The following is a 26,722-nucleotide window of genomic DNA, read 5'->3' as shown; positions in this document are numbered from 1 at the left end:
GGGTTGCAGCAGCACGAGAAACTCCCAGCCTCACAGGAGAGTTCACTGGAGAGACCCACAGGGTCCTAGAACGTACACAAGCCCACGCACCTGGGAGTCAGCACCAGAGGGGCCCACTTTGCTTGAGGGAAGAGGGGGAAGTGACCGAAACCAGGCAGAGAGCAGAGCAAGCGCCATTGTTCCTTCTTGGACCCCTGCCCCACAAATAGCATCACAACGCAGCCATGTGGGTTGCCCTGCCCTGGTGAACACCTAAGGCTCTGCCCCATACTAGATAACAGGAGGTCAAGACAAAAAAAAAAAAAATGGCCCAAATGGAACAACAGATCAAAGCTCCAGAAAAAATACAACTAAGCAATGAAGAGATAGCCAACCTATTAGATACACAGTTCAAAACACTGGTGATCAGGATGCTCACAGAATTGGCTGAATTTGGTTGCAAACTAGATAAAAAAAATGAAGGCTATGAAAAGTGAAATAAAGGAAAATGTACAGGGAACCAACAGTGACAGGAAGGAAACTGGGACTCAAATCAATGGTGTGGACCAGAAGAAAGAAAGAAACATTTGACCTGAAAAGAATGAAGAAACAAGAATTCAAAAAAAAAAAAAATGAGGAGAGGCTTAGGAACCTCTGGGACACTTCTGAACATTCCAATGTCCAAATCGTAGGGGTACCAGAAGGAGACGAGGAAGAGCAAGAAATGGAAAGCTTATTGAACAAATAATGAAGGGAACTTCCCCGATCTGGCAAAGGAAATAGACTTCCAGGAAGTCCAGGAAGCTCAGTCCCAAAGAAGCTGGACCCAAGGAAGCACACACCAAGGCACATCATAATCACACTACCCAAGATTAAAGATAAGGAGAGATTCTTAAAAGCAGCAAGAGAAAAGGAGACAGTTACCTACAAAGGAGTGCCCATAAGACTGTCAGCTGATTTCTCAAAAGAAACCTTGCAGGCAAGAAGGGACTGGAAAGAAGTATTCGAAGTCATTAAAGGCAAGGACCTACATGCAAGATGACTCTATTCAGTAAAGCTTTCATTTAGAATGGAAGGGCAGATGAAGTGCTTCCCAGATAAGGTCAAGTTAAAGGAGTTCATCATCACCCAGCCCTTATTATATGAAATGTTAAAGGGTCTTATCTAAGAAAAAGATAAAAAATATGAACAATAAAACGATGACAAACTCACAGTTATTAACAACCACACCTAAAACAACAACGAACTAAGCAAACAACTACAATAGGAACAGAATCACAGAAACGGAGATCACATGGAGGGTTATCAGAGGGGGAAGGGGAGGGAGAGAGAGGAGGAAAAGGTACAGAGAATAAGTAGCATAAATGGTAGGTAGAAAATAGACAGGTGGAGGGTAAGAATAGTATAGGAAATGTAGAAGCCAAAGAACTTACATGTATGACCCACGGACATGAACTAAAGGGGGGAAATGTGGGTGGAAGGAAGTGTGCAGAGTGGAGGGGAATAAAGGGGACAACTGCAATAGCATAATCAATAAAATATATTTACAAAAGAAAAGGTGATGGGATTAAGCAATATATACATATAATGTATAGACAACAGTATGGTGATAGCCAGGGGGAGAGGGGGAAGAGGTCAAAGTGGGGATAAACAGGGACAGAAAGAGACTTTATTTGAGCGATGGGCACACAATGCAGTGTGCAGATGGTGTTTTGTTGGATTGTCCACTTGAAACCTGTATGGTTTTGCAAACAAACGGCACACCAATAAACTCAAAACCCCACACTGAGACAGATACCACGAGGTACCTATCGGAAGGAAAAGCATGTGGAGAAATAAGACTGCTCCTGCGTTGCTGGCCCAACCGTAAAGTGGTACTGCCGCCGTGGGGAGTAGTTCGACAGCTTCTCAGGAAGAAACACACAGCACTCGGTGACCCAGCAGTTACCCCCCTGGGCACGTATCCTAGAGACATGAAAGCCTTGTCCACACAAGGGCCCGTAGCGACTTTCCTCATAAGGATAAAGAACGGAAAATAACCCGGACGCCCATCAGCAGGTGGAGGGTGAGGGGCACTGTGGTATATTCACCTCGTGGAAGAAGAACAAGTTCCTTATACAATCAGCCACCTGGATGACTCTCCAGAGAAAGAGGCTGAGTGAGGAAAAAACCCATGCCCCAAACGTGACCTACCGTCTGATTTCGTTTCTGTGATGACGTGCTCAATATGACAAATGACAGGCATGGAGGACAGATGAGGGTGGTCAGTGTTTCTGTCTGGTGGTGACATTGTACGGTAGTTTTTCAACCTCTAGAAAAAAAATTCTAGAGAAGGTAAGAGAAAGACAATTTTGGGAATCTGAGAGTGGCACAATTATATATTGAGAAAGAATTTTAAAATCCCAAGAAAAGGCTATGAAATATGTTCTGTAAATATATTTGAACATTTAAATCAAATGAATATTTTAAAGAAGAATTGGTAAAATTTCAGAAGAAAGAGAAATCTTGAGTAGCTCCATTTGAATTAGTAATTTTAAATCAATCCCCCTGCAAGACCCTCCAAATGGAGTTACAGATAAGTTTTAAACATTCAAGAAATAGACAATCCCAAGATCATACACTCTTCCCAGAAAGTGAAGAAAACTAACCTTGATACCAAAATTAAGTGAGGGCAGTATAAGAATGATTAGTAATTACTCTGCTTCATTTATACATATAGATTCAATGGTCAAATCCAATCCAACCATGCATTAAAAAACTCACGATCACATGGATTTTATTATTCCAGGAATGTAAGGATGGTTTAATATTAGAAAATATTTTTTGTGTAATTGAATTCATTCTGCATTCATTTCCTATTGCATCTGTAACAAATTACCACAAACGTAGCAGCTTAAACAATTCAAATGCATCGGTTTATCCTGGATGCCCGGGAGACTCACTGGGATCAAGTCAAGGAGTCAGCGAGGCCACGTTTGCTCCTTCTAGAGGCTTTGGGGGGGGGTCCGTTTTCTTACCCTTTGCAGCTTCTCCAGGTTGTCAACAGTCTAGGGCTCCCGACCCCTTATCCCCACCAGAGAGACTGGCTCCCTGAGCCACATCAAAACTAGCAAAGACAGGATTTTTCTTTCACATCACACATCCTTCTGACCTGCTTTTGTGCCTCCCTTTTCCATTTTAAAAGGTGCACAGGGCAGTCTGGGGTCATCTCTTCATTTGAAGGGCAGTTGATGAACAGCTTCCGTTCCATTAGCAACCTTTGTTCGCTTTGCCAGCTAAGGAGGCACCGCTGGGATGCCTTTGCTTCTTTTGGAGCAAATGCCTTAGGGGCTGACTTGCTAGGCCATTGAGAAGCTGTGGGTTCAGGTTCGTAAGAAACTGCCAAACGTTTTCTCTCAAACCCCTGTACGATTTCCATTCCCAGCAGCGCTGGACACGCATGCCGACTGGTTTACCGCACAAGTCTGGGGACAGAGCTCAGGACTCACAGAGGGTCTAAGTGGTGAGGTGACCGTGAATGGAGACCCCCTTGGCTCTGATCCCCCCAGTGGCAGCCCTTGGGCCACATCCACAGCCCACACACATTTCCTCAGCCATTGTTTGTATGTTAATGGATGTGTTCCTGAGGAGGTCGCCCGGCCCCAGCGCGATGGCAGCGGTGACGCCTGGCTCGGGGAGGGGAGCTGCAGTGTTCTGGGGATGGAAGGAAAAGCCTTGTTTATTCCTGGAGGGCTTGATAGTTGGGCACGGGGCCAGGGCTTTGGTGCACATTTGGTGGTTGGGAGAGGGGGGCAGAGGAAGGATTTTTGCACTTTGCCGAAGCACCACAGAGGGGAGCATCACGGGAAAGAACCCAGAGGCACCCTTCCTAGTGCCCGAGACTCTCCCATCCTGCCCCCCGTTTTTGCCTCAGCTCACCTTCCTCTGAGGAGGTCCATAACGCAGAGAAAAGAATGCCAGGGTCGGGGTACTCCGGTTCCAGTTCCTGCTTGCATCCGCTGACGAGGTATTGTCACATCCCTTGCCCTCCCTGGGACTCAGTCTTTTCGTCTGTAAAATGGGGATGTCTCTTTATAGCCAGTCCCCGAGATTTTCTGAGTCAGTTCAGACCACACTGTGTGTGTCAGAGAGAGGGAGAGAGAGAGAGACGGAGAAAGACTGGTCCTTCACGGGCTGCCCTCCTGGGTATTATGCTAATTCTAGAGAGACACCTTTGGAACCCAGCATTTGGCCACTGGGCCCACCTCTGAGGTCAGCCTTGGCTGCCAGGGAACGTTCTCGGTGGGCTAAGACTCACCTCGGCAGGCCGCACACGACCTCAAGAGGGAGCAGCACCCCTTTCTGCTCTGGCCTCCTGGCATGTGGGCAGCCTGACAATGCAGTGGTCTGGGTGCCCTGGGAGTGGCTATTTCCCAGGTCACTCTGGGCCCCAAGGTGCAGCGGCCCCCGATCCTGGGCCAGGTCCCCGAGACAATGTGCCGTGTGCGTGGGCCACTGGGGCCAGGATTTTCAGGAATCAGGGGGTGCTGAGCTGGGTCAGCCCGGTCTGGCTTCACCATCTCCGAATGCCAGGTGCACATGGACATACATACCCAATATCCCTCCCGAGGGCCGTCACCCTGGAATCCTGCTCTGGTTCATCCAGCCTGTCTCACTTTTTGTCGTTTGCTCTCTAGCTCACATTTGCATGATAGTGAAGGACGTCAGGAAGTGAACACACATTAAAACTCTCAAGCCCTTTAAGGGGCAACAATAATGAGGACTTGACCAGATTATACTTACTTCTCCTCCCCCCACTCACCCCCCAACGTCCCCCCACCATCACCACCCCGTTGGGTCCGAGGTCACTAAGTAGATGGTGAGTTCTGCTGAGTGCAGAGGCTGCACTTTTCTCGTTTCCCAGGTGGGAAAAGTTCAAAAACAAACCCACCTTTGGATGATGCTGAGGGTGCCCAGGGAGTAGGTCTGTAGGGCACCCTGCCTCAGAGACAGGGACACCAGCTAAAGCGGATGGCAGGTGCGTGTTTGTCTAGCAGACCTGGGGCAGGGCAGGTGGGGAGGGTGCCAGCAGCCGAGCCGCAGTGTGCGCAAACAGCGGGAAGGCCAAAGGCACTTGGCGCGCAGGGCAACACCTGGCAACACTCACACAGGCAGGAGTTCGGGCACAGGGCCAGCCGCGGCTGGGGAAGTGGGTGTGTGTGGAAAGCCCTAGGTGCTCGCGTAGGGGCGAGGCAATAAGGCTTCCCCGGACAGCGCCACCACAACAGGGGACCATCCTGGAGCCACGAGGCCGAAGTGCCAGGGGCAGGGGTCGCAAACTGTATAACATCACAGAGGTCGGCAGACAGGTGAGTGAGTAGGGAGTTTGGGGTCCGCTGGAGAGCCCTGCCCTCTCCCAAACTCGGAGGGGCTGGACAGAGCTTCCAATGCTTTATGAGAGTTTCATGTGATGTTTCTTGGTTTGCAAAGCAGCGGGTGAGCCAGATAAAACACGGGACCTGGAGTTGGCCCCCAAGGCGTCGGTCGGTGACCTTCTGGAACGGGCAACCCCTTCCATCGGCCAACGTAACATCAGGCTGAGCGATGTCACCGCTGCTTTGTGGCACCTCCCTGAGTGATCGAGACAGGCTATGGCGTGTTCCTGGTGCGAAGGAATACACGCAGTTCTCACGGGGGAGGGTGGTGGAGCATCGCAAACGTTTACTTTTCACAAGGATGCGATCAACACAAACCGGATCAAGGAAACCTAAGAAAGTGGCCAAAGGGGAGAGAAATGGGTCCCCATGGCCTCTTAAGCAATTAGCTTTCACTCCCTGGCAGCCAGTGGATTCTAAAGACAGTTCCAGGAGTTTGGTTTGGAATCAGTCCCTGAAGACAACTTTAAAGCAGTAGGACTGGTACTTGGCCCAGAGAAGAGAAAAGGCAGTGGGAGAGGGGTAGCGTTAGCGCAGGAGAGGGTCTTGCTGTTCCTGGGCTCAGAGAGACACAGGGTTGCTTCATAGAAGGAGGGGCAACTTCTTTTGTGTGGCTCCAAGGGGTAGAAGCACAGCTGGACCTGAAGGGAAGGGGGCTTCCTCGACATCAGAGAGGCCTGCGGTGGAGTGAGTTGTCTTTCAAAGAAGTGAGCTCTCCATCATGGGGGGCATTCAAGCACATATTCCTGTACTTTTCAGACCATAAGACTCACCCAGGTTTTAGAGGAGAAAATAGGGGGAAAACATTTGAAGCAAAAAATGTGGTAAAGTATTTAATAACATAAATAAGATAATGTTTCACCGATGTACATGCAAACAGAACTCAACGGCAGCATTAACGATCATTACTCCTCCCAAATTTGGGGTGAGGGGGGAACCTGTGTCTTACAGTCCGAAAAATACGGTGAATGGCTTCTGTTTGGGGGTGATGGAGTGGAGAGAATGGCTGCTCTGGATGAATGCGGGAGTCTTCACTGCCCTAGAAATTTTGTGATTTACCTTATTAGCCACAGCTCATGATGTCCTATTGGCCTGCTTTATTAGGGGTCTTGTTTTTTTTTTAAATATTTATTTATTTATCTTTAGAGGGGAAGGAGAGAGGGAGAGAAACATCAATGTATGGTTGCCTCTAGTGTGTCCCCTGCTGGGAACTGGCCTGCAGGGAAGTGGCTTGCAACCCAGGCATGTGCCCTGACTGGGAATCGAACTGCGATCCTCTGGTTCGCAGACCTGAGCTCAATACACTGAGCTACACCAGCCAGGGCCAGGGGTCTTGTTTTTGTGGGTTTTCTATTATAAAATATGCAGAAACTTCAGAATTCTCTCTGTGCTCGTGAAATGAGACTCAGAGTTCTCAGCACAGGAACTACGATGAGTGGAAGGTAACCCCCAAATCCTGGCACTTCGGCGGTGAAGGTAGCAGGGAGTCCTTGGCAGTGGCTTAATTTGTGGCTGCCTGGAAGAGTTCAAGTGCAAGCCAGGCTTCTGAGAAACAGGAAGGTGAATGGGCAGACAGGACACGGGAGCCTGGAATTAATAAAAAGTCAAATGGCTGAGTCACTGAGCTAATTGCAAAGTCTGAAGGTAAGAGAAGGAGAAAAAAGGAAAAAAAATACTTTCCAGATAATTGGAAGGTAATGAAGGCTTTGCAAAGACCCCAGGTGACCAGAACAACAGGAGAAGTCAGGAAAATGTAATTACTCATGGATATGTGAGTCTTCCCTGGCCTCCCCGTCACACTGGACGCCTGCCTGGGCAGTGGCAGTCCAAGCCCAGGACACGATGAGACAGGTGGAGTGCTCCCCATTTGCTCAGAGTGGTCTCCTGCAGTCCCTGTTCCAGCGCCGATAAGTCCAACACCCATCACTCCCTCTGAGTCAGGACAGAGAATCTCAGAGCAGAAGTGAACACTGGGAATCCGTCTGCCCATTGCACAGAAGGGAAAGCCGAGGCCTCAAGAGTGGAGGATCCCACCCTGAGGGAAACGGGGCGGGCCGAGGGTGTGAGAGTGCACGTGTGTTCTCCCTTGAGCTAGCAGGGGATGCTCACGTGCTAAATAAGCCACGGCTTCTGCTTTAGACTCACCTTCTCTGGGCTCCAAGACAGGAGTCTCCGCAAGTCTGGAACTGGTGCCGAAGGAACAGAGATTTCTCCTGCACTGCATACCAAAGGTCATCTTTTTGTCGACAGGGTGAGATCTGGGCACGTCCCTAAGAACAACCAAAATCCGTGTTGCGCCCTGTGCGCAGACCCATCCAGAGAACGATCTGCTGGGGGGCAGTTCCGGGTCTGGCAGCCCTGGGAGCACGTCCAAGGGCAGAGAGGGGGGCCCCATGGTGACGTCCCGGCAGGGCTGCGCCAGGCAGGAGGTGTTCGTACGCATAAGGGACTCGAGAGTGTGTCCATGTACTATTTAAGTTTTCTTTACACAGTTCCAGACTAAGAAAGTGTCCCAGACAGCCGTTTCAGAGTCGTCCCAACCAGCCCTTGCTTCCCGGCCAACCCTTCTCTTCCGGCCTGGGAGGAAAGTCTCCACCCCTCCTCAGCGCCCCTCCTGGTGCCCCTAGAGCCTCCTGACCAGGTCCCCGCTCCACGCTGCACCCTGGCTGGACAGACCCTTGAAACACAACCCTAAGGCCCCCAAGACTTTCCCACTGCATCAGGAGCAACACCGTCCTCCCCAGTGTGGCCGGAAGGTGCCTGACAATCAGACCACAGCTCATCTCTTCACGCCCCCACCACAAACATCGCACCCTCTGCTGCAGCCGCCCCTCACCTTGGGACACCTCCGAGGGGGCTTCCAACCAGGGGCCCTTTGGGACTTTCTAAGTTGACCCACACTCTGGTAGTGACTTCAAGCACTTGTCCACATCCATTAATATCTTCTTTATTTGCTTATTTGTGTCTAGACTTTTCCTCCTGCTTGTGTTTAGGTAGGGACTTCATCTGTCTTGTTTACCACTGTAGTCCTGGCTCATAGAACTGTTTGACATATAATAGTTGCTTAGGGAATATTTGTAGGAAGGAAGGAAGGAAGGAAGGGAGGGAGGGAGGGAGGGGGGGGGGGGGGGGGGGGGGGGGGGGAGGAAGGAAGGAAGGAAAAATGAGAACGGAAAGGAAGGAGGGATGAAGCCTCTTGTATCTACACATTCTTGCTGGTTTTTAGCCAGAAGATGGTAACAATTAAAACAAAATGGTTAACTATGGGTTTAAGACAACAGAAGCAGCAATATTTGGGGGGGGGGTTGGCAAGCCCCTAAGTGTCACCTTCCACGCAGCCAGCTACGTCACCTAGGGGTAGGACAGATAGGAGCTGGAGGTGAGGTCAGGGAGCTGCCCGTGGGCTGATGGTCCAGGTGGAGGAGGTGAGGGCCTACAGGTGTAGGAACAGCCCTGAGAGGCTCGGGATGACAGCTGCTGGCCCTTTACAAGTGGCACCAGCACCGGCATTGTCCCCGGGAGATCTAGACACCATCAAAGTGCTGGTGGCATGCAAGCATTTAGGCCAGAGAAGGGGATGGCATTTCTCTCCTTCAGCCCTGGAGTTCCCTGCGGCACCCTGAGTCAAGAAGCAGCCCGAGGTTGGCTCTTGGCACACGAGTGTGCGATGATAAATGGTGGGCATGGGAGGGGTGGAGGCTGGTTCCAGGGACGCGGGATCGCGCTGGCCTTCGGTGTTCCAGAGGGCCGGCCTCCAGCGGGTGGACACGGCCACCTGCCGAGAAATCTCTTCTAACCAAGCGCAGAGGCCTGGGACAGCCTATTTTGGGGGGCTCCCCACACTGGGGGTGCTGAGCACCATCAGTTCCGGGGTTGGCTAGGGCATGATGGGAACGGAGGCTGGGGGTCCCTACCCAGCCTTGGGTTCTGTGACGCCCAGACGAGATCCATTTCCTGCCAACGTTCAAGCGGCCTCAGAGCCATCAGGGCGTGCTCAGCTCGGCGGGGAAAGTCAGCTCCCCCGGGGCTTTAACTCATAACTTTGTTTGCAGATAGCGAGCCTTTTCCGTCCGGCTCCTCGTCCCGATCTTTGCTGCCTGGAACAATCACATTATTTAATTTAGACGAGTGAAGTTACCTTAGATCAATTATACTTTTTTTTTACTGTGTAATTTCCAAAGCTTAATATCTCCATTCGGGCCCAGCCTGGGGGCCAGGTTGTCTAGCTGAGTCCTAAACGGTTTCAGCCCTTAATTCGATTGTACTTTTACCGCAGCCTGGGCAGCGAGCATAATTCTTTTATCCCTAAGATGTCTCATTAGCACTAATCTAATAGCACATATTAAAATATAGGTCACCGAGGTGGGCTGCCAAGTGGAAGGCTTGTCATAACTTTGAAGGCTGGACAGCTGTCTCGTGCCCCCCGCAGCACGCCGCCCCAATCCCAGTCTTCGTTCTAAAACAATCGACTCTACGAGAACAGTTTACTTTCTGCAGTTCGAGATTAGGGCCTCGCCCCGGCTAGGAAGTAGCATGGACATCTGTCGCTCTGAGGAGGGGTGGAGGCAGCCTTTTCTTGCCCACGTGACACAGTGGTAAAGGTCTCTGGCCTCAAGCATTTGGGTCTGTGGCTGTGGTCCCAACTGTGCCACCCACGTGCAAAGTAGCCCGGGGATATGACCCTTCTTCTCTCTGGCCGCAGTTTTCACACCTGCGATGGAGGAAGGTGGTGAGTTCGAACCGCTGTTTCCTAAACGCTCCTAGTCTTGGTACGCTCTCGATGTTTCCTTTAAGTCCACGCACTCTTCTTAGTTAAAGACATTTGTTTGAAAAAGGAAGCCCCAGTATCAACATGGAAAAATCTCAGGAACATCTGCGGAACAATCCATGCCCAACGGTACCCTTTGTATAAACTTTGAAATAGGCACAAAACGATACTTCCTATTGTTTAGACAGGCGAGATGGGTCTATGCCACAGGGGTCAAGGCAATGGTTTCTTTCTGGGTGGCGGGGGCATGGGGGGAGTTGACTGGGAGGTGCTATGAGGGAGACTTCTGGGGGGCTGGCCATTTTTTAATGGTCTTGATGGTGATTATATTTTATTTACTAGGTTAAAAGTGCACTTAGAGTCTGTGCACACGTGTGTGAGTGTGTGTGTGTGTTACATCTCAGAGACATCCTCCAACATGCATAGAAGATAATTTTAGGAACACAACATAAATACGTGTTTGGGAATAATCGACAGGACCGTGCCCGGCCAGGGCAGGTGGGAGGGAGAGAAATATAATGGAGGAGAGAGACCCAGGAACATTAAATGTATTTCTAGTGTTTGTGTGTCTTAAGCCAGCTAGTTGCTTGCTATGTGATTTGTCTATATTTTTATGTGTCTGAAATATTTCATAATGTTTAAGTCAGAAAGTTAAAAGTAATCAATGGTGAAAAAGCCTTTATGTCACTACTGTAAATTGAAAACTGATGCTACATGCCATAAATAGGCGGTAAGTGTAAAAATTAATTTAAGGAGAAGAAAATGCTGTCATTCAAATGTAGTTGGACCGTGGGCTGGAGACTCTGCCCCCAAGCACAGCTTCCCTCTGTTGAAACGGCATCAGCCAGTGAGGGAGGGGCACCCCAGGCAGGTTCGACCAGACTGAGACTTGCTCCCTCAATAATCAGGGAGGAAATGGAAATGGGGTCATAGTTCCTCCCTACAGGACCCAAAGCCATTTAAATCGGAGCTTGTGTGGTCTCCAACGAGCTCCGCTCATCTCATGGACCTGCTGTCTGGCTCCACTTCAGGAAAGGAAGGCAAGGTCCCTCTAAGCTCTGGCCGTCCTGGCTTCCAGGTGCCTTGGAGGGTAGGGAGAGGTCTTATGCAGAGTGGGGTGCGTGACAGAGAGACAAAAAAGGGGGCGGTATTATTATTAGCAAAATCACCAGCAATTGTTAGCGTAATCTGGAAAGCCTGGTGGGCAGATTGGGAGAAGAGCCTGGGAGAAGGGCAGGACTCCAGCTCTGTGCAGAAAGGGCCAGAGCAGACGGTGGCTAGAAGCAGACAATGCTGGGTTTCAGAAATACATCAGCCACGACCTCCAGGATCCCAGCCCCCAAAATTGAGGGGCCCTGCTGGGAATGGGGAGGTAGAGTGCTGAGCAGGAAGCTGAGGAGGCAAGGAGGATGAAAAGGGTGGGGACCAAACAAGGAGCCACCAAGCCACTGGGGCAGAGCAGTGGTTAAGGGAGTGTGCCCTGGAGCAGCCTGGGTCTAGGTTCAGGTCCCAGCCTCTGTCTCACCCTAGCCTTGGGACCTCAGAGACATTGAATCAGTTCAGCATTAATTCTTCAGTCTGTAAAATGGTGATAACAAGAGTGAGTATTCTATGGCATAACACTTACTGTGGTTCCTGGTACCAGTAAATGCTGGGTGAATGGAAGCACTACCAAGGAGACAGCTTCTGTCTATGGCGTCTTTCGCAGTGCGTGCCAAACACCGCCAAAGCCCTTCACAGTCAGGCGCATGCGTGCCTTACAGTGGCCCCAGGGGGTGGAGCTATGCTGAGCCTCATTGTACAGAAGCAAAAACTAAGCCACCCATCAGCTCAAGATGACACAGCTGGTAAGGGACAGAGCCAGGAGCTGAAGCCCAAAGCAGTCAGTATGAGAGCTGAGTGCCACTCTGCTCATCCCCTTAGGGAGGCCGAGGGGTCAGGTCACCTAAGAAATGAGAAGGGGAGGGTCATGGTGCTTACCACTGACAGGGCAGAAGACCCCTGCCCTGAGCCCTGCTCCCTAGCTTCTCGCCGCCGCTGCCAGGGCACTAGGACACTCAGCTTTTCATCTTGGGGGCCCAGAATACAGGAGCGGAAGGAGGAAGGCTCGGTGAGGACACGCCTCAGGCAGGTCCCCTGAGGGTGGACTACTGCCTGTACTTCCATCACTGAAGCAGCTGATCAGACTCGGGTTCCTGGGGACCCGGGTGGGGGGCGGGCAGCGTCTTCCAGCGTCGTTGTGGATGGGTCGGGCCTGAGGCCTCCCGAGGTTCGCTCTGTTGAGGGTGCAGTCCCCCTTGCCCTCCTGCTCTGCGGGGTCTGTGGCTGCTCCTGGTACCTCTAGGACTTGCCCTAGACAGTGAGCACCGAGCTGCTGTTTCCCTTTCCGTGCTCTAGGGGGCTCCCGTTCACGCCTCCCGGGGAATGGACTGCGGGGCCGAGAGTGGCCCTGTTCTTTTCGCTGTGTTTGCTAAGGGCTGTCGGTGCAGCAAAAGGAAGTACCGACCCAGGGAGAAAAGAAGGCGCTGGGGTCGGGCAAATGAAGGGTAACTCGCCCGGGCTCCCCTGAGGCTGTGGTTGGGAAACGTCAAGCCACTGGGATTGTTTTATCTAACCAGGAATCAAACATGCCACAAATACGCAGATGCCTGGTTCTCGTGGCAGAATCCACATTTCTGCAGTGGGGCCCAGGAAGCTGAACTTGCCCAGTGTGCTGGAACGGTGTGAACGTGGGAAAGGCGAGGAGGCAAAGGGTCTCTAGGAAGAAGCAGCGACCTTGGAGGACGCGACTTTAACTGTCATGACGGAGCCTTGATAAACGGGACCCTTCCCACTGTGTTACCAAAGTCGTCCCCACTGATTAGCTCCTACACTTGTCTATTGCCCCCATTTTACAGGTGGGAACACCGAGGCTTAGGAGCCGAAGGCCACCTGGCGGGCAAATGGTGAAGTCAGGCTTCAAACACACTTTTTCGCTGTTGTTGTTAAAACTCCTCAGGCCACGCGCATAATTGTCATGCCAACCGATACAGGTTGTTTCACCCGGGCTTGGAATTTGAAGTCAGATAAACCTAAGTGAAAATTCTGGAGAAGTTCCTGTCTCCACAGACGTAAGAAAATTCAACGTTCTGAAACCGCAAGAAGCAGCAGCACACGCGCTGCGCTGTCCTGAAAGCTTCACATATGTTTATTCACTGAATCCTCCCCACGGGTCTCTGACATTGGCACTCTTAGCATCACCGCCCCTCCCACCTTACAGATGAGGAAACCAAGCAGGAGCACGTGGCCAAGATTTCACAGCTAGGCCGGGGTGGGAACAGGATAAAAATTCCAGCAAAGTGGCACCCAAGCCCTTGCGTTTGGCCCCGACCCCAGTCTGCCTCCCCCGGCTGCAGAAAAAGCTGGCCACAGTCGGTTTCCTGGGAAGAGGTACCAGTGGGAAAGAGAGATCCGTGGGAAGGGAGTGGGAAGGTAGTGGGAAGAGTCCCTGGGGCTCACGGCATCACTGGCGAAGCCACTGGGAAGCGTTTCTTGAGGAAGAAGAGAAGAGAGCTCAGGGACTAGCAGGCAGGCCTTTTAAGGGATTCTGGGGCGGATTCCAGGCAATACTCTGCCAATCCCCTAACACTATATTTAAAAGGCTGTGCACAGTTAAGGAGACCAGCACATGGAGATACATACTGGGTTCCCGGATGGGCGGAAGACTGAGGACTGTAAAAACGTCAGTTCTGCCTGAATTGATCTATAGATTCAAAGCAATCGCAGTTGGCATCCCAAAGGGATTGCTTCATGGATCTCAGAGAGCTGACTCTGAAATGTGTAGGAAAGAACATCACCAAGACATTTCCAACGAAAAAGCCGCACAGCGTCTTGCCCTATCAGCTAGGAAAACACATTCAAAAGCAACGTTCGCTTGTTTTCCCAGCATTGGTGAGACATAACAGACTAATAAAAATGTGTATGTTTAAGGTATACAATGTGGTGATTTGATACATCATATTGTACATACACTGTGACCATATACACTGTGATATGATGACCATAATCGAGTTAATTAACCCATCTATCACCTCACATAGTCACCTCCCTGCATAGGGCAGTAACAGTTAAGATCTACTCAGTGAGCAGCTTCTGAACATGCGGTACAGGACTGTCGACTATAGTCGCCAGGCTGCACCTTCGACCCCAGAACAGACTCATCTCACAGCCAAGTTCGTGCCTAGAAAGTAATGTCCACGGAGACCACACGAGACCGCTCAGGCACAGGCAGGCCGATGGAGTAGACAGGAGAGCTCGGCAGCGAACCAGCCGCACAAGGAGACTTGAACTACAGCTCACGCCATCATCGTGGACGGACCCCCAAAATGTTACACGGAGCCAAGGAAGTTACAGGACAACGCCAACAGTGTATTCCTCTCACAGACAGTTCAAAGGGCAAAACCGAATGATCTATTGTTAGGGACACTTTCAGAGGTGCTGATACTGTAAAGAGAAGCCACACAATGAACGGTTGCTAAACTCAGGATAGTGGTTACTGTGCAGTGGACGAGGGGTGGACGGATGTGCCGAGAAAGGGCATACAGGTCTCCTGGGGGATTGGAAATGATCTGTCTCTTATTCTGGGAAAGGAGTTCTTGTACGTCCTTATTACTAATGGTATGAAAACTGTTCGTACACGTTTTATATACTCTTTCTTCCGTATGGTAAAATTTATATGGAATTTTAAAATGCCGGGAGTATGTATGCATTTCTGGGAGGGTCCACGTTTCATCCAATTCTCTAAGGAATGCCTGGTCCCCTCCCAGAGTGCACTGGGGCATGGAGCTTCCTGCGGTCCAGTCCTGCTCAGAATACTCCAGCCTCTTTCCCAAAGAGGGATGTGAACCAGGTGTCAGTCCCTGTCACCATAACTCACATGGCCCCCCGAAGGCCACAGGATGTATTTGGAGGCTACACAGAGAGGGGAGTGTCCGCCTTCCCTTCCAGCAGCCTGAGGCCCTTTGCCTCCTTTCTTTCTCCTCCACCAGCTCCTCTTCGGACACACCTTCACCTGCCTTTCTGCTTCCTGTGGTCCACCCGCATCCCACAGACAGACGTGGTCCTCACCCCAAAGCCCAGAAGCAGCGGAGAAGAGTCTGGACCTGGGGTACTGACTCCCAGCCCAGTGCCCTTTCTGCCGCCCCGCCTGTCACTTCTGTTCTCTTCTCCCCAGTCCCTGCCTGGTCCTCCACCTCACGGGGCCTGCAAGGCTTGGCTGGGCCTGCACTGTCTCGATCTCAAAGGGACGCCTTTGCTCCTTTTGTGAGAAAGAGGAATCCAGGTGGACTGCAAGGCTTTTGTCCTGAGGAGCTGGAGGGGGGACGCTGTTACCTGGAAGGAGGGAGGAGGAGCAGCAGGTGTGTGGGCAGATCGGAAGGGCAGGTCAAGAAGTCTGCTTGGGACTTGATGAGCCCCAGGTGCCTTGTATGAGCCAGGGGGAGATGTCCAGTCTGTAGCTGGATCCAGGCAACGGATGTACATGTGAACGTCAGTGATGGACAGAAGCTTTTTAAGGCCAGTGTCTGACCTTTTGGCACCAGGTTCATGCCTATCGAATGCCCCCACCTCATTCAGAATGAAACCCGAAGTCCTTCCGTGGCTGATAGGGGATGAAGGAGCAAATGCAACGCAAACCCAGCCAAGCCTGGGGACCTCATAGGACAGCAGTCGGGGCAGGAGCTCAGGGGAGGAGGTCAAAGGGCAGGGTTGCATCTGAGTGGGTTGGAAGGCCAGAGAGCTTTAATGGGATGTGGCCCAAGGAGACTAATTTCAGCTTATGGGGGGGGGGTCTTTTATTGAGGAGACTTTTATGCTGTTTGTAAATGCGGTATAATTTATAACAATGATCGGTGACCCCCGGGGCAGGTTAGCTGCAAGGATACAGAGACCTATTGTCCCCTGATCCAAAAAACAAACAAACAAACAAACAAACAAAAACTAGGAAAAGAAGAAGAGAAAGGAAGAGAACAAATTACAAGCAAACCTCTCCTCCTCTCTGGCTGTAGATCCCCCACCAGTGCGGGCTTCAGAATACCCTCAGGACACTTCCAGAACACAACCCCTTGGGTTCTGAACATGCTCCAGCCCGGCCTTTATGTGCCGGGGCCTTGGCATCTGCAGAGAAAGGGCCAGAGCTGGACAGAGAACACCAGCTGTGGTCTTGTGCCCATGGGCTGTGTCACCACGTGCCAGGGTAAGTGGAAGTGACGCCGCCCCAGGGATCACATTAGTTCTGCTAATGCTCCAGCCGCCTGCCCACCCGCTTGCCCTCAGGCCACCTGGAGGGGCAGGATGCAGGGCACAGAGAGAAGCCACATGGCCCCACGGCTCTCAGACCAGAGGTGGAGAGGGATGCCTTCCCCTGAGCCCCGCCCCAGCTGGGCGTCCTCACCGCTGTCCCCCACCCAGAGTCTCTGAAGCAACGAGGTGGGACTCTTAGGACCTGCCGATTGGCCCCCTAATGTATGTCTTGTGGTGGGGGGCACCTCCTCCATCCCTGTGTCCTGCCCACACCTCTCCTCGTTGTCGTCCACTATTCCTGCCAGTGAAGACCCTGCCCCATCGGCTTCCTACAGCCAGTCCCTCTGCTGGAAGCCCTTGTTGGTGATGGAAGTGCGCTGGGCCCATCTCCAGGCAGGCTGCAAATGCAGGCAGGTAGGCACCGTGGGAGCAGCCCTAAGGTTTAACAGCTTTCTTGTCCGGCAATGGGACGACTGAGGCCCAGTTTACGTTGTCTCCCAGAGGTCCCCAGGAAGGCTGGATGCCAGCTGCTCACAGCTAGAACTGCTCCTTAACGCCCCCTCTTCTGATTGTTCCCTCTTTCCCGCCAGACCTCCCCACCCATCCCACCAGGGCTGCCAGGGGCCGCCTCCTGAATCAGCAACTTAAACTCAATTTGTTTCACGTTCTGCTTCTGGAGCAATCCAATAAACACCTTTATTTTAAGGCACCAAAGCCAACCAACAATCGAGATCTCTTCTAGTGTTGTTTTGTATACGTTCCTGGAGCACGAGCTACGTAACAGGATATAACAGGCCCTGTCCTTGTGCCGGTGGGGAAATCACACAGAGAACCACTGGGCACATATACAACGCTGTGCAAAGGAGTTCACTCTGTTGTGGGAGGTGGCTATCAGGGAGGGCTTTACAGTGGCGGTGACATCTGAAGTTTTGAAGGATGCATAGGAGTTCTCCAGGTAAACAAGAGGAAGATGATTATAGCATGTTAAAACGTCCAGAGGTGCAAAAAGGTACAAAATGTTCAGAGTATCTCCCATGTTGCTAAAGAATAAAGCATATTTTGGAGATTATAGAGGGTTTGTAGAAAGAATGGGGAAAGAATGAAAGTAGCCAGAGATGTGGTTAAATAGGCAGGCAGAATCTTGTCTGAACTGTTGGCGGTGTCTTGATATTATCTTGGAAAGATTAGAGGATTCAAAGAAATTTGGGGTTATCTTTCTCTGATTGCTTATGTATCAAATGCTCATTGTCAAAGGGTCGGCAGATAAAGAGACGTAGAAAGAAGAAAATAAAATTACTTCAAACCCGGGGTTTAATTAAATCATACAGATGTGTTGCTGTGTCTCAGAGGAGTTTCCGCAGGAAGAGTAAGGGGATCAGCCTTGAGCGGTGGGAAGAGCTCTGGCAGCTGGTGCATGTCAAGTGGCTGGGAAGGTCCTGGCTGTGGGTGGCCAGCTGGGGGACTGTGAAGGGTGGCGGGGTCTTTCAAGGAGATGCAGGGGATGCAGCCTCAGTGGAAGAGCTGGGAGTTAAGGGCCAGCTGGGCGGGGCTGGGTGTACAGAGAGAAGAAGGACGTGACTGTCCGTGAGCTGGTGGAGGCAACAGGGGCCCGGAGCCAGGAGACCTGGGTTCTCTCCCAGCGTTGCCACTTCCAACCTGTAGAACTTCAAACAAGCCCCTTGGATCCTCAGATCTGAAAAATGAAACCCGTTCACATTCCTGCTTTGTTCCCAAGCTTGACAAGGTAAACCCAAAGTGGAAGGAGATAACAGCCTGTGGCCCCAGGCTCTCCTGAAACCTCTGCTCATTCCTCCCTGGACCTTCTGCCTCCTCCCATCACCAGCCCCCAGGAGGCCAGGAGAAGACCTCTCTTCTCTGCACCTTTCACAGAGGACGTGCTGGTCATCCTGGTCCCTTTGGGAGAAAATGCTCTAACCATCCCTGCTTCCTGGAGGCCCATTAATTCATTCATTTTACACCCTAATTGATGCCCTACTGTGTGAGGTGCTAGGAGTACCGCACAGGAGCTCATATGTCATCCAAAGGGAGACATATACTAAACAAGCGAACATAAATTGGGGCAGTGAGGTCATGAAGGGAATAACATAGGGTGGTGTGTTAGCGAGTGGGGGTGTATTTGAGATCGGGCAGAGGACAGAGCGCACCTAAAAGTCCTGGGGCGGGTTTGCGCTTGGAGCATTTAAAGGTCAGCAGCCCTGGGCTTATGGAAACTCCTGCCCATCCGATCTCAGTGTTGCCACCTCTGGGAAGCCTTCTTGGATCGCCAGCCGGCCCCTTGCTCCCTGGCTCAGCTCCACCTACTTTCTATACCCCTGTGGCCACACCCCCACCACCACCAGGCTGGCTCGGGATCGACTCTTCCCACACCGAACTCTTCTGTAGCAGGAGTGGTCATCTCCACAGCCCCACTGGCCAGCACGGTTGGCTCAGGGACCTAGGAGGGGGGTCAGCATCTGCCTGATGAATGAATAAACGAACCGCAGATCAATGTGTGGGCGAGTGAGTGAATGAATGCCAGGCCTAAATGGCTCCCTCCTTTTCTTATTTCAATGGCGCCTTCTCAAAGTCCCTGACCAGAGAGCAACCCCACCTCCCCCACCCCACCCTCCCCCACCTCCTGCCGTGCTCTGCTTCTCCCTCACCCCACCAACAGCGTAGACCACCTTCTCCCAGAGCAGAGCATGTATGTATGTATGTATGTGTTTATATGTTTCATGTTCTCCCTTGTCTCGCCCTGAAGGAACGTGAACTCCATCGCGTCAGGGATTTTTGAGTACGTCGTTCACTCCGGGAGTCTCAGAGCCCAGGACAGTGCCTGGAAGGCAGCAGGCCCACGCAGGAACGAATGACTGTGGGGAGGGCGAATGAATGCGAGAATAGAGAGGTGAACACTAGTTCTCAGCTTCACACAGCAGGGGTCGCGGCCTCCGGTGCGTTGCGAGCCTGCCCAGCGCAAACAGAGACTGGGCTGTGCCCTTCCCACCCGAACCAGCCGAAGGAAACCCACCCAGCCGCCGGCCAGCATCATTGCGCTGTCCTGGCAACTGAGCAGAAACGTTCCCGCCAGCAGCTGGAGACACTCTAGCAGGGTCGTTTGAGACGCCTGCGACGACCGGTGACAGCGCTGGGATAGAACCGGTCACTCGCTGTCTCCTGTCTTTTCCCGGCCCCCTCTCGGAGGCGACTCAAGCCTTAGGAATCCCGTTCTCTTGCCGTGGTCGGAGGTCAGAGCCTGATGCCCCAAGGGTTTCGTCTGGTTCCTCCGTGCGCTCCGCAAAGGGAGTGCGCGCCCGGGTCCCGCGAGTCGCTAGCAGCGGGGCTCCCGCCACCTCCGGAGCCCGCGCCGCGCCGCGCCCCCGCCCCTGCCCATTCCCGGCCGCTGTCACTCTCCATTAGTGCTAACAGGCTCCAGACGGAGCGGGCCCGGCGCTGGGTTAATGCAATCGGCGCGTTACCTGGGGCGCAGGCTACATTACCAGCCCGGCCCCGGTCCGGCGCGGCCAGAACCAACCAACCGGCTCCCCGCCGGCCACCCCGCGCCTCCAGCATTCCTCGGGGTGCGCCTGAACGCCACGCGGCGGAACTTGGCCCCAGCCTGCGCCCCACAGTCTAGCCAGCCGAGGCGGGTCCCGGGCTGGCAGGGCGCACGGCATCCGGGATCCCGTTGCTGCCGGACACGTGAGTGCGCCCTGCGTGCGGGACCCGGCTAGCTGGGCCGGGGAGACCCAGGCCGGGGTGCGCAGAGAGTGCTAGTAAGTTTGACGTGCAGAGGTGTACGTGTCCTGGGAGGACGCTGGGGCTGTTGGGGGAGAGGGCAGCCAGCTGCACCGGGCTGGTCCCCGCCCTGGGAAGCCTCAGCCTCGGCGCTCCAAACCCCGTCACTTGGTACAGCGAGGGAGAGGCCAGATGAGGGAAGGGCTTCCAGGTCCCAAGCCCGACCTACAAGGCGGGCAGGAGCGGTCTCCGCCTCTAAGTTCCGCCTCTAAGTTCCGCGCGCCACTACCTCTGTTTCCAAACTGTTCCAACAGACGCGCGCCCTTTACTGGGTTGGAACTCTGCGTCTGCGCACGCTGACCGAGGTATTCCCGGAGTTCTCGGGAGGTCTCGAGAGGTGCGACCGGGGCGGAATGACCCAGTGAGCACATCTTTTTCTTCTCTCCAAACAGAGCCGCGGCGTGCTCCCAGTACCGCTGCCGTCCCTCCTGCCAGCCGCACCCATGCTTCTGGCGCGGATGAACCGGCAGGTGCAGCCGGAGAACAGCGGTACGGACTCCGATCCTGAGCAGCCCCTGCAGGAGCGCAAAACTGCCGAGCTGTTGGTCGTGAAAGAGCGCAATGGTGTCCAGTGCCTCCTGGCGCCCCAGGGTAGCGACGAGCAGCCCCGGGAGACCTGGGGCAAGAAGATTGACTTTTTGCTCTCGGTGGTCGGCTTCGCCGTGGACCTGGCCAACGTGTGGCGCTTCCCTTACCTCTGCTACAAGAACGGCGGCGGTGAGCCCCCTGATGGGCTGGGGGTTTGGACTTGGGGGGCTACCTGTCGGCAGCAGTGGCTGGCAGAGGAGATGGGATACTCACACAGAAGAGGAAGCACACGGGAAAGTCTGGGGAGCAGGAAGGGGCTGAACAGGGCTCACAGAAACGGCATCCGGGTTCCCGATGGAAAAGGGAAATTGAGTCATGAACTTGGACAGTGAGGGGTACAGGCGCCAGGGTGAGTGAGGACCTCTGACTTTGGATGGTCCACAGGAAGGAAGGCTGAGATGTGGAGGGCTCTGGAAGGGGCGCCAAAAGTGCACAGGAGGTGACACCCAGGCACACAGTGTCCCTAGACCCAGCACTACTAAGCTTGAGAGAAGACTGGGTTTCCTGGAGGCACTGGGAAGTCCTGTGCTCTCGGGACAGAGACACACAAAGAGAAGCAAGTTCAGAGAGAATGCCACTCACAGCCAGCGTTTGCTGGAGGGGCCAGAGTGCGCAGCCTAGGAGGGCTTTCCAGTAGATCCCAGGAGCTGGCCTGATTCTGGAGGCAGGAGGCCTGGGTGACTGGGACACAGCCTCCATTTCCTGGGGTCCTGGCCACGTGGCAGGGTAGAGGGGGACAGGGGCCTGGAAATAACAGCCAGCCTCTCTCCACCCCTCCTTGCTGGGTGACATTACCTCCCTGCCTGGGGTGGGAGCCTGGAGACCAGCTACTGCAGAACCAGGCGTCCGAGCCCTGGGAGAAGCAGGATACTGGTTTTTAAGGCCCCAGCTCCTTCCCCGGGGTCTTTGCTCCCAGGTGCCCAAACTACTTGGTCCGGCCCTTCTTACTAGGACAAGCTAAGGGGTGCCCTGCGGAGCACTCAGAGAAAAATAACCTAGAGGCAGAAAAGTTGGTGATGGGGGCCCAGCTCTTTACCCACTGGACCCTCCTGCCTGGCAGGGGCTTTGGCTCAGGACTCCAGGGGGTCAGAGGGAGCCAGGGGAGGGTTTGGACCAGGCATCAGGGCCTAGGACCCAGCTCTTTGCTTCACCGTGTACTCTAGACACTTCCTTCTGGTTCTGGATGAGAAGTGGGCAGCATGATCCGGACAGAGGCGGCACTTCCCCATGTTTGGCCGCTGCAGCTCCTCAAGGGCTTTTCTGGTCAGGACTAAGCATTATGGCCCTTGCAACTCAAGAAGGCAGTAAATGCAAAGTCAATGCCATTTCAGTGTCATTCAATGTCAAGGTGACAAGCAAAAGACAACTGAGGACCCCAGGCCATGCCGCCCAGCATGTCCTCAGTGACCAATGAAATGAGACTGCTTGTCTCTAGACAGCGGAAGGCCCTCTCATTAATCAGTGATATGGAGCGGGTTCTTCTCAGCGTGAGGCCCCCTGGGGGCTCTGCCAGGGTCATCTAGACCCTTCAACCACCCTGTCTGCCTGCCCAGAGCTTTAGTCACCGACTAAAGGGCTCCACTGTCCCGCTGCTCCAAGTCATTTCCACTGTCGTAAGTGCTGAGACTAAAAGCACCCCAGATGGCCAATCAGACACGTAGTAGATGGACGTCTTGGAGTGTCCCCTGGCCCCGCACATGCACTTGGCCCTTGCCACCAGCACAGACGAGAGCATGCTGTATGCAAGGTGACACCCCAGGAGCCCAGGGCACACAACGGAGCAAGTTGGGAACGGGTCCAATTTTCACGGGAAGTTGTCTGGAAGCCCCCTTCCCTAAGCACGATGGCCCTGCACACAGTGCCCCCCCACCAGCTGTTCAGTCACACGTCTCCTTGGGAGTCTGTCTCCTAAACAGCCTGGGGCACCTTGAGAGCAGAGAATGTGGCTTTTCATGCTTGTGTCTCTAATGCTCAAGATAAGGTGTAGATGCTAGGAATGTGGTAGAAGGTGCCCAGCAGAATTCCATGGACCGAATACATTCACAAAGTGGCCAGAGCCCTCAAAGACTTGGTCCGTCTCCAGAAGCGGCAGAGCGGCTGGTGGTACCTGACTAGTGAGGCATGTACACTGTGGGCTGGGGGCCGGGCGCGGGCTGGCAGCCTGGAGAGCAGGAGCCTGGCTTCCGACTTCCAGCCGCGAGACTGTGGGTGACCCTTGCGAGCCTCCCTTTTCTCATCTGTCAAATGGGAATAATGGTGTTCGACTCTGGGGCTTGTTGTGAGGATGAAATGTGCCCATGGGGAGCCTGGCACAGAGGATGGCCTTTGTACCTGCGGCTGCTGCTCCTTCTTGGCATCGTTATGACGACCTATGAAATGGATCTGGGGGGGCCATGTGACAAGCACTGCTTAGGAAAAACTGGAGGCGGAGGGTGGGGGGCTGTGGTTGGAGCTTAGCTCCTGGGGATGGGAGGGACGTGGACAAGCCTGGGGTGGGGAAGGAGACATTCTAGTTGTTCAAGAATGCACCTGGGATCACAGCATAGACTAGGAGTGCAGGCTAAAGGGCAAGCTGAGAGAGATAAGGGTAAAGAGACCTGCTGCGGCCGGACTGTGGAGACCTTGAACACCAGGCTAAGGGGTGGGGAACTTACGCCTCACCCCTCCAGGGGGTGCTCAGCAGGCCCTTCCTGGGCTTTATCTCTGCCGAGACCTCCTGGCTGCTTCTTGTGGACCAATTCCCACTTAGTAATTCTGAAGTCTGCCCCAGAGACAGGCAAGCGGGCTGGCAGGTGGGGATCCCAGAACTGTGGAAGCGGGCTAGAGACCTGAGTTTGAATCCCAGTTCATTAAACCTGGGTGTGGCACAGCCCCTCTCTGAGCCCAATTTCTCTGCTGCAGCTGGAGGTGGGCTCAGATGGCCCCCACGGTCCGTCCCTGTCCCAGCCCAGCGCTGCGCTCAAGGCAGGACTCAGTGCCCAGTGATCTAACAGCCCATGTGCTCTTCTGGTGTCCGAATGGACGCCGTAACCTCCAAGTCCAGTGCATGGTGGAGGCTGTTTCGAAATAATAAAGATGCTGATAGTGTAGGCCCCTGGCTAATGTTTCCTGAATGACTCGCCGGGAAAGATGAGCCTGCCCAGACACTTTCCTGTAGGGCAGCTGCTGGGGTGCCTGGGTCAGGGAGGCTGCTGGTGGGGAGCACCACTCTCGAAGATTCCAGCTTCACTCAGAACCTTCTCAACCAGGGAGAAGCTGCCCCGCAAGGGGGCAGTTTCCAGGGTTCTAGATTGTCCCTCTGCACCTGTGGTCTCGGACCCTGCCTGTGCCGGTTCCTGGGGAGGAGCGGGTCCCCACGTCTGCTTCCCTGCCAGGGGAGAGGCCACCGTGAATCGTCCTTTGTAAATGGCTGCTTGTGTTTGAGACGCATCGTGCTGACAGCTCTTTAGATACCGACAGAGCAGGGTTTGAATCCGGGCCTGACGTTTCCCGGAAATGCGGCCTCGGACAAGTCCCTCATCCCCTGTGGGCCTCAGTTTCTTTGTGCAGGAAAGGAGAGTGACTGTGCCTTCCTGCAGGGAGACAGGGCATCTCAGAGAGTGCATGCAAAGGACTGCAAACAGTGCCCGGCGCACCGTAGGAGGTCGGTAACTGAAGTCGTTGCTCTTATGGATGTCGTTCGACAGTTTCTAACCCCAGGCTAGACCCAGGCGTGGGGCAGGGCCCTGGTTTGGGAGGGAGCAGATTTGATCGTAAGAGGAGACCGATGGACGTGGTCACCCTCGGGCCCGGGAATCGGGAATGACGCACCGTGCGTGTGGCACTGCTTGTTCCGACAGCCGAACCTTGTCTCACTGAGTTTCCTCCCCTGGAGAATGGGGATTAACATGTTCCTCACATTCGTCAGGCCCCATGTGGTCCTCAGTCCCAGGTGGGGTGCCCCTTCTTACCCAAGGAAGCTCCAGGTCTCGGGTCCCTGAAGCCCTTCAGGGACTCTCTGGGCCAAAAGAGCCAGGGGTGTGGAGGCTAAATGGCTGATGAGAAGAGCAGGAGCCTGCAGACCCGGTGCTCCCACGTCTGGCCCGGCCGTAAGGGAGGCATCTACACTGCAGGCTTGCCAGGCCAAGTTCAGCCCAGAGGCCCACAAGCCGGCCAGCTGGTGTGGCCCTTCTGCTGACAAGTTCACAGGAAGGAGATGCTCACTGGGGACAGGAGCTGAGACCTTGGGCTGAGGTCACCAGCATGACTGGGCCCCTTGCTCTGAGCTGGCCCAGAAGACCTGAAGGGGACGTTTCCAGCAAGACAGGATGTCACAGGGGTGAGTGTTACAACCCACCCTGCGGCCCCAGACCCAGCTGCCTAAGAAAGGATGAGGTCACGGCATGAGTGGAGAGAGGCCCGGGACTCCCATTGGCTGCATGTAAGTCACTGCTGGCACCCATTATTTAACCACAGAACACCCACAGAATGCCCACTGCATGCCAGGAATATCAAGATGAGCAAAAGGCAAGCCCTTCCTTTAGGGAGTTACAGTCTATTGTAGAAAATGCAAGAGTTCGTGCCAGTGCAGACCCTGTTACTGGAGGTATTACATTCCAAATGAGGGAGGTGAGGTCCCGCTCCGCTCCTTGCAGGTATGTGCAAACCAGAAAAGCGGTGTGGCCTTGATCCAGGTGGCTCTCATCGGCAGCCGAGGCCTGAGCAGTCCTCGCTGAGGGGACAGCCCCTTTGCTCCTGAATAGATCCTGCGTGGCACCTCGGGGCCCTTCTTGGCCACGGAGCTGGAGGTGGCCTGGGGCACCCCTGGCTCTGCACTTGCTCATGGTCAGCAGTATATTTGGGTGTAAGCCTCACTGGGGACAGAGACATGAGGAGCCCAAGGCACTGCCTCCAAGTGTTCTGTGCGTGGGAGCCCATGGCAGGCGTTTGTGGTCATGGGCTGTGAAGGCCGAGGCGCCCTCAGCCAACCGACGATCCTCAGTCAGCTGTGGCTTGCCCATACTGGCCGTTTCCCAGCTCTCTGGACACCCGCCGGGCGGTCTGCAGTTCATTTCTGACACTATCTGCCCGCTGTTAACGCAGGCCCTGCAAGACCCTCCCTACCTCAGGTGCTGGTTGCTGGTCCCTTGTCACCTGTGCGTCCGTCTAACCGGCTGCACGTCAGGGCTTCTCACCACCCTGTGTTCCGATTCGATCGTTTGCACTGACAGCTCGTGGAAGCCAGGGGAACACTTGTTTACACTCACCTGTTTATTACAGAGGATACAGGTGAGCAGCCAGGTAAAGACGGACGCACAGTGAGGTTCGGGCAGACCCAAAGTACGAGAGTGTCTGTCCCCACACAGTTGGAGTCCGTCGCCTCCTGGCACAGGGGCGTGTTCACCACCTGGAAGTTCTCCAAACTGTAGTTCAGGATTTTTGTGGTGGCTTTGCCACATGGGCGTGGTCAGCACTAACTCAATTACCAGCCCTGCTCCCTCCCCAGGGGAGGGAGTGGCTGAAAGCTCCCAACTTCTAATCATAGTTGGTCCTCCTGGCGACCAGCCAACATCCAGGAGCACACCGAATCACTGCACTCAGACAAATGACACTCCTGTCACCCAGGAGATTCCGGTGGGTTTTGGAGCCCTAGGTAAGACACTCCTGTTAGCCCCCTGCCTCAGGAGATTACAAGGCTTTTAGTTCTGTGTGGGAAACACAAGGCAGAGACCACATGTGTATCTGTTTCTCATTACGCCACAGGGGTCTGCCCTGGGTCCTGGGCTGTACAGAGTCCCACTCTGCCTTCCTCTGCTCATGGTCTCAGGGCCAAGCGGCCCGTCCACCCAGGATACTGCCACCCGGCCCCCACCGCCTGCCCAGGCACCCCAACCGCTCTGGGTCTGCGTGGGCCTCTCTT

At 53.9% G+C, this 26,722-nt stretch overlaps 1 protein-coding gene across 1 annotated transcript in view; it reads left to right on the top strand.

Annotated features, from left to right (window-relative positions):
- The first annotated feature begins 20,520 nt into the window (after positions 1-20,520).
- Positions 20,521-26,722, top strand: part of SLC6A2 (solute carrier family 6 member 2) — a 36,176-nt gene continuing 29,974 nt past the window's right edge. Inside the window, exons 1-2 of the mRNA XM_037141612.2 lie at positions 20,521-20,540; positions 20,628-20,952. Coding sequence (XP_036997507.2) covers positions 20,679-20,952 — 274 coding nt within the window. The 5' untranslated portion in view covers positions 20,521-20,540; positions 20,628-20,678. The remainder of the gene's footprint in view (positions 20,541-20,627; positions 20,953-26,722) is intronic.

Source organism: Artibeus jamaicensis, unplaced genomic scaffold (assembly GCF_021234435.1).
Source record: "Artibeus jamaicensis isolate MK-2021 breed Jamaican fruit bat unplaced genomic scaffold, CSHL_Jam_final contig_3152, whole genome shotgun sequence".
NCBI lineage: Eukaryota > Metazoa > Chordata > Mammalia > Chiroptera > Phyllostomidae > Artibeus > Artibeus jamaicensis.
This window is presented reverse-complemented; position numbering and strand designations above follow the sequence as displayed.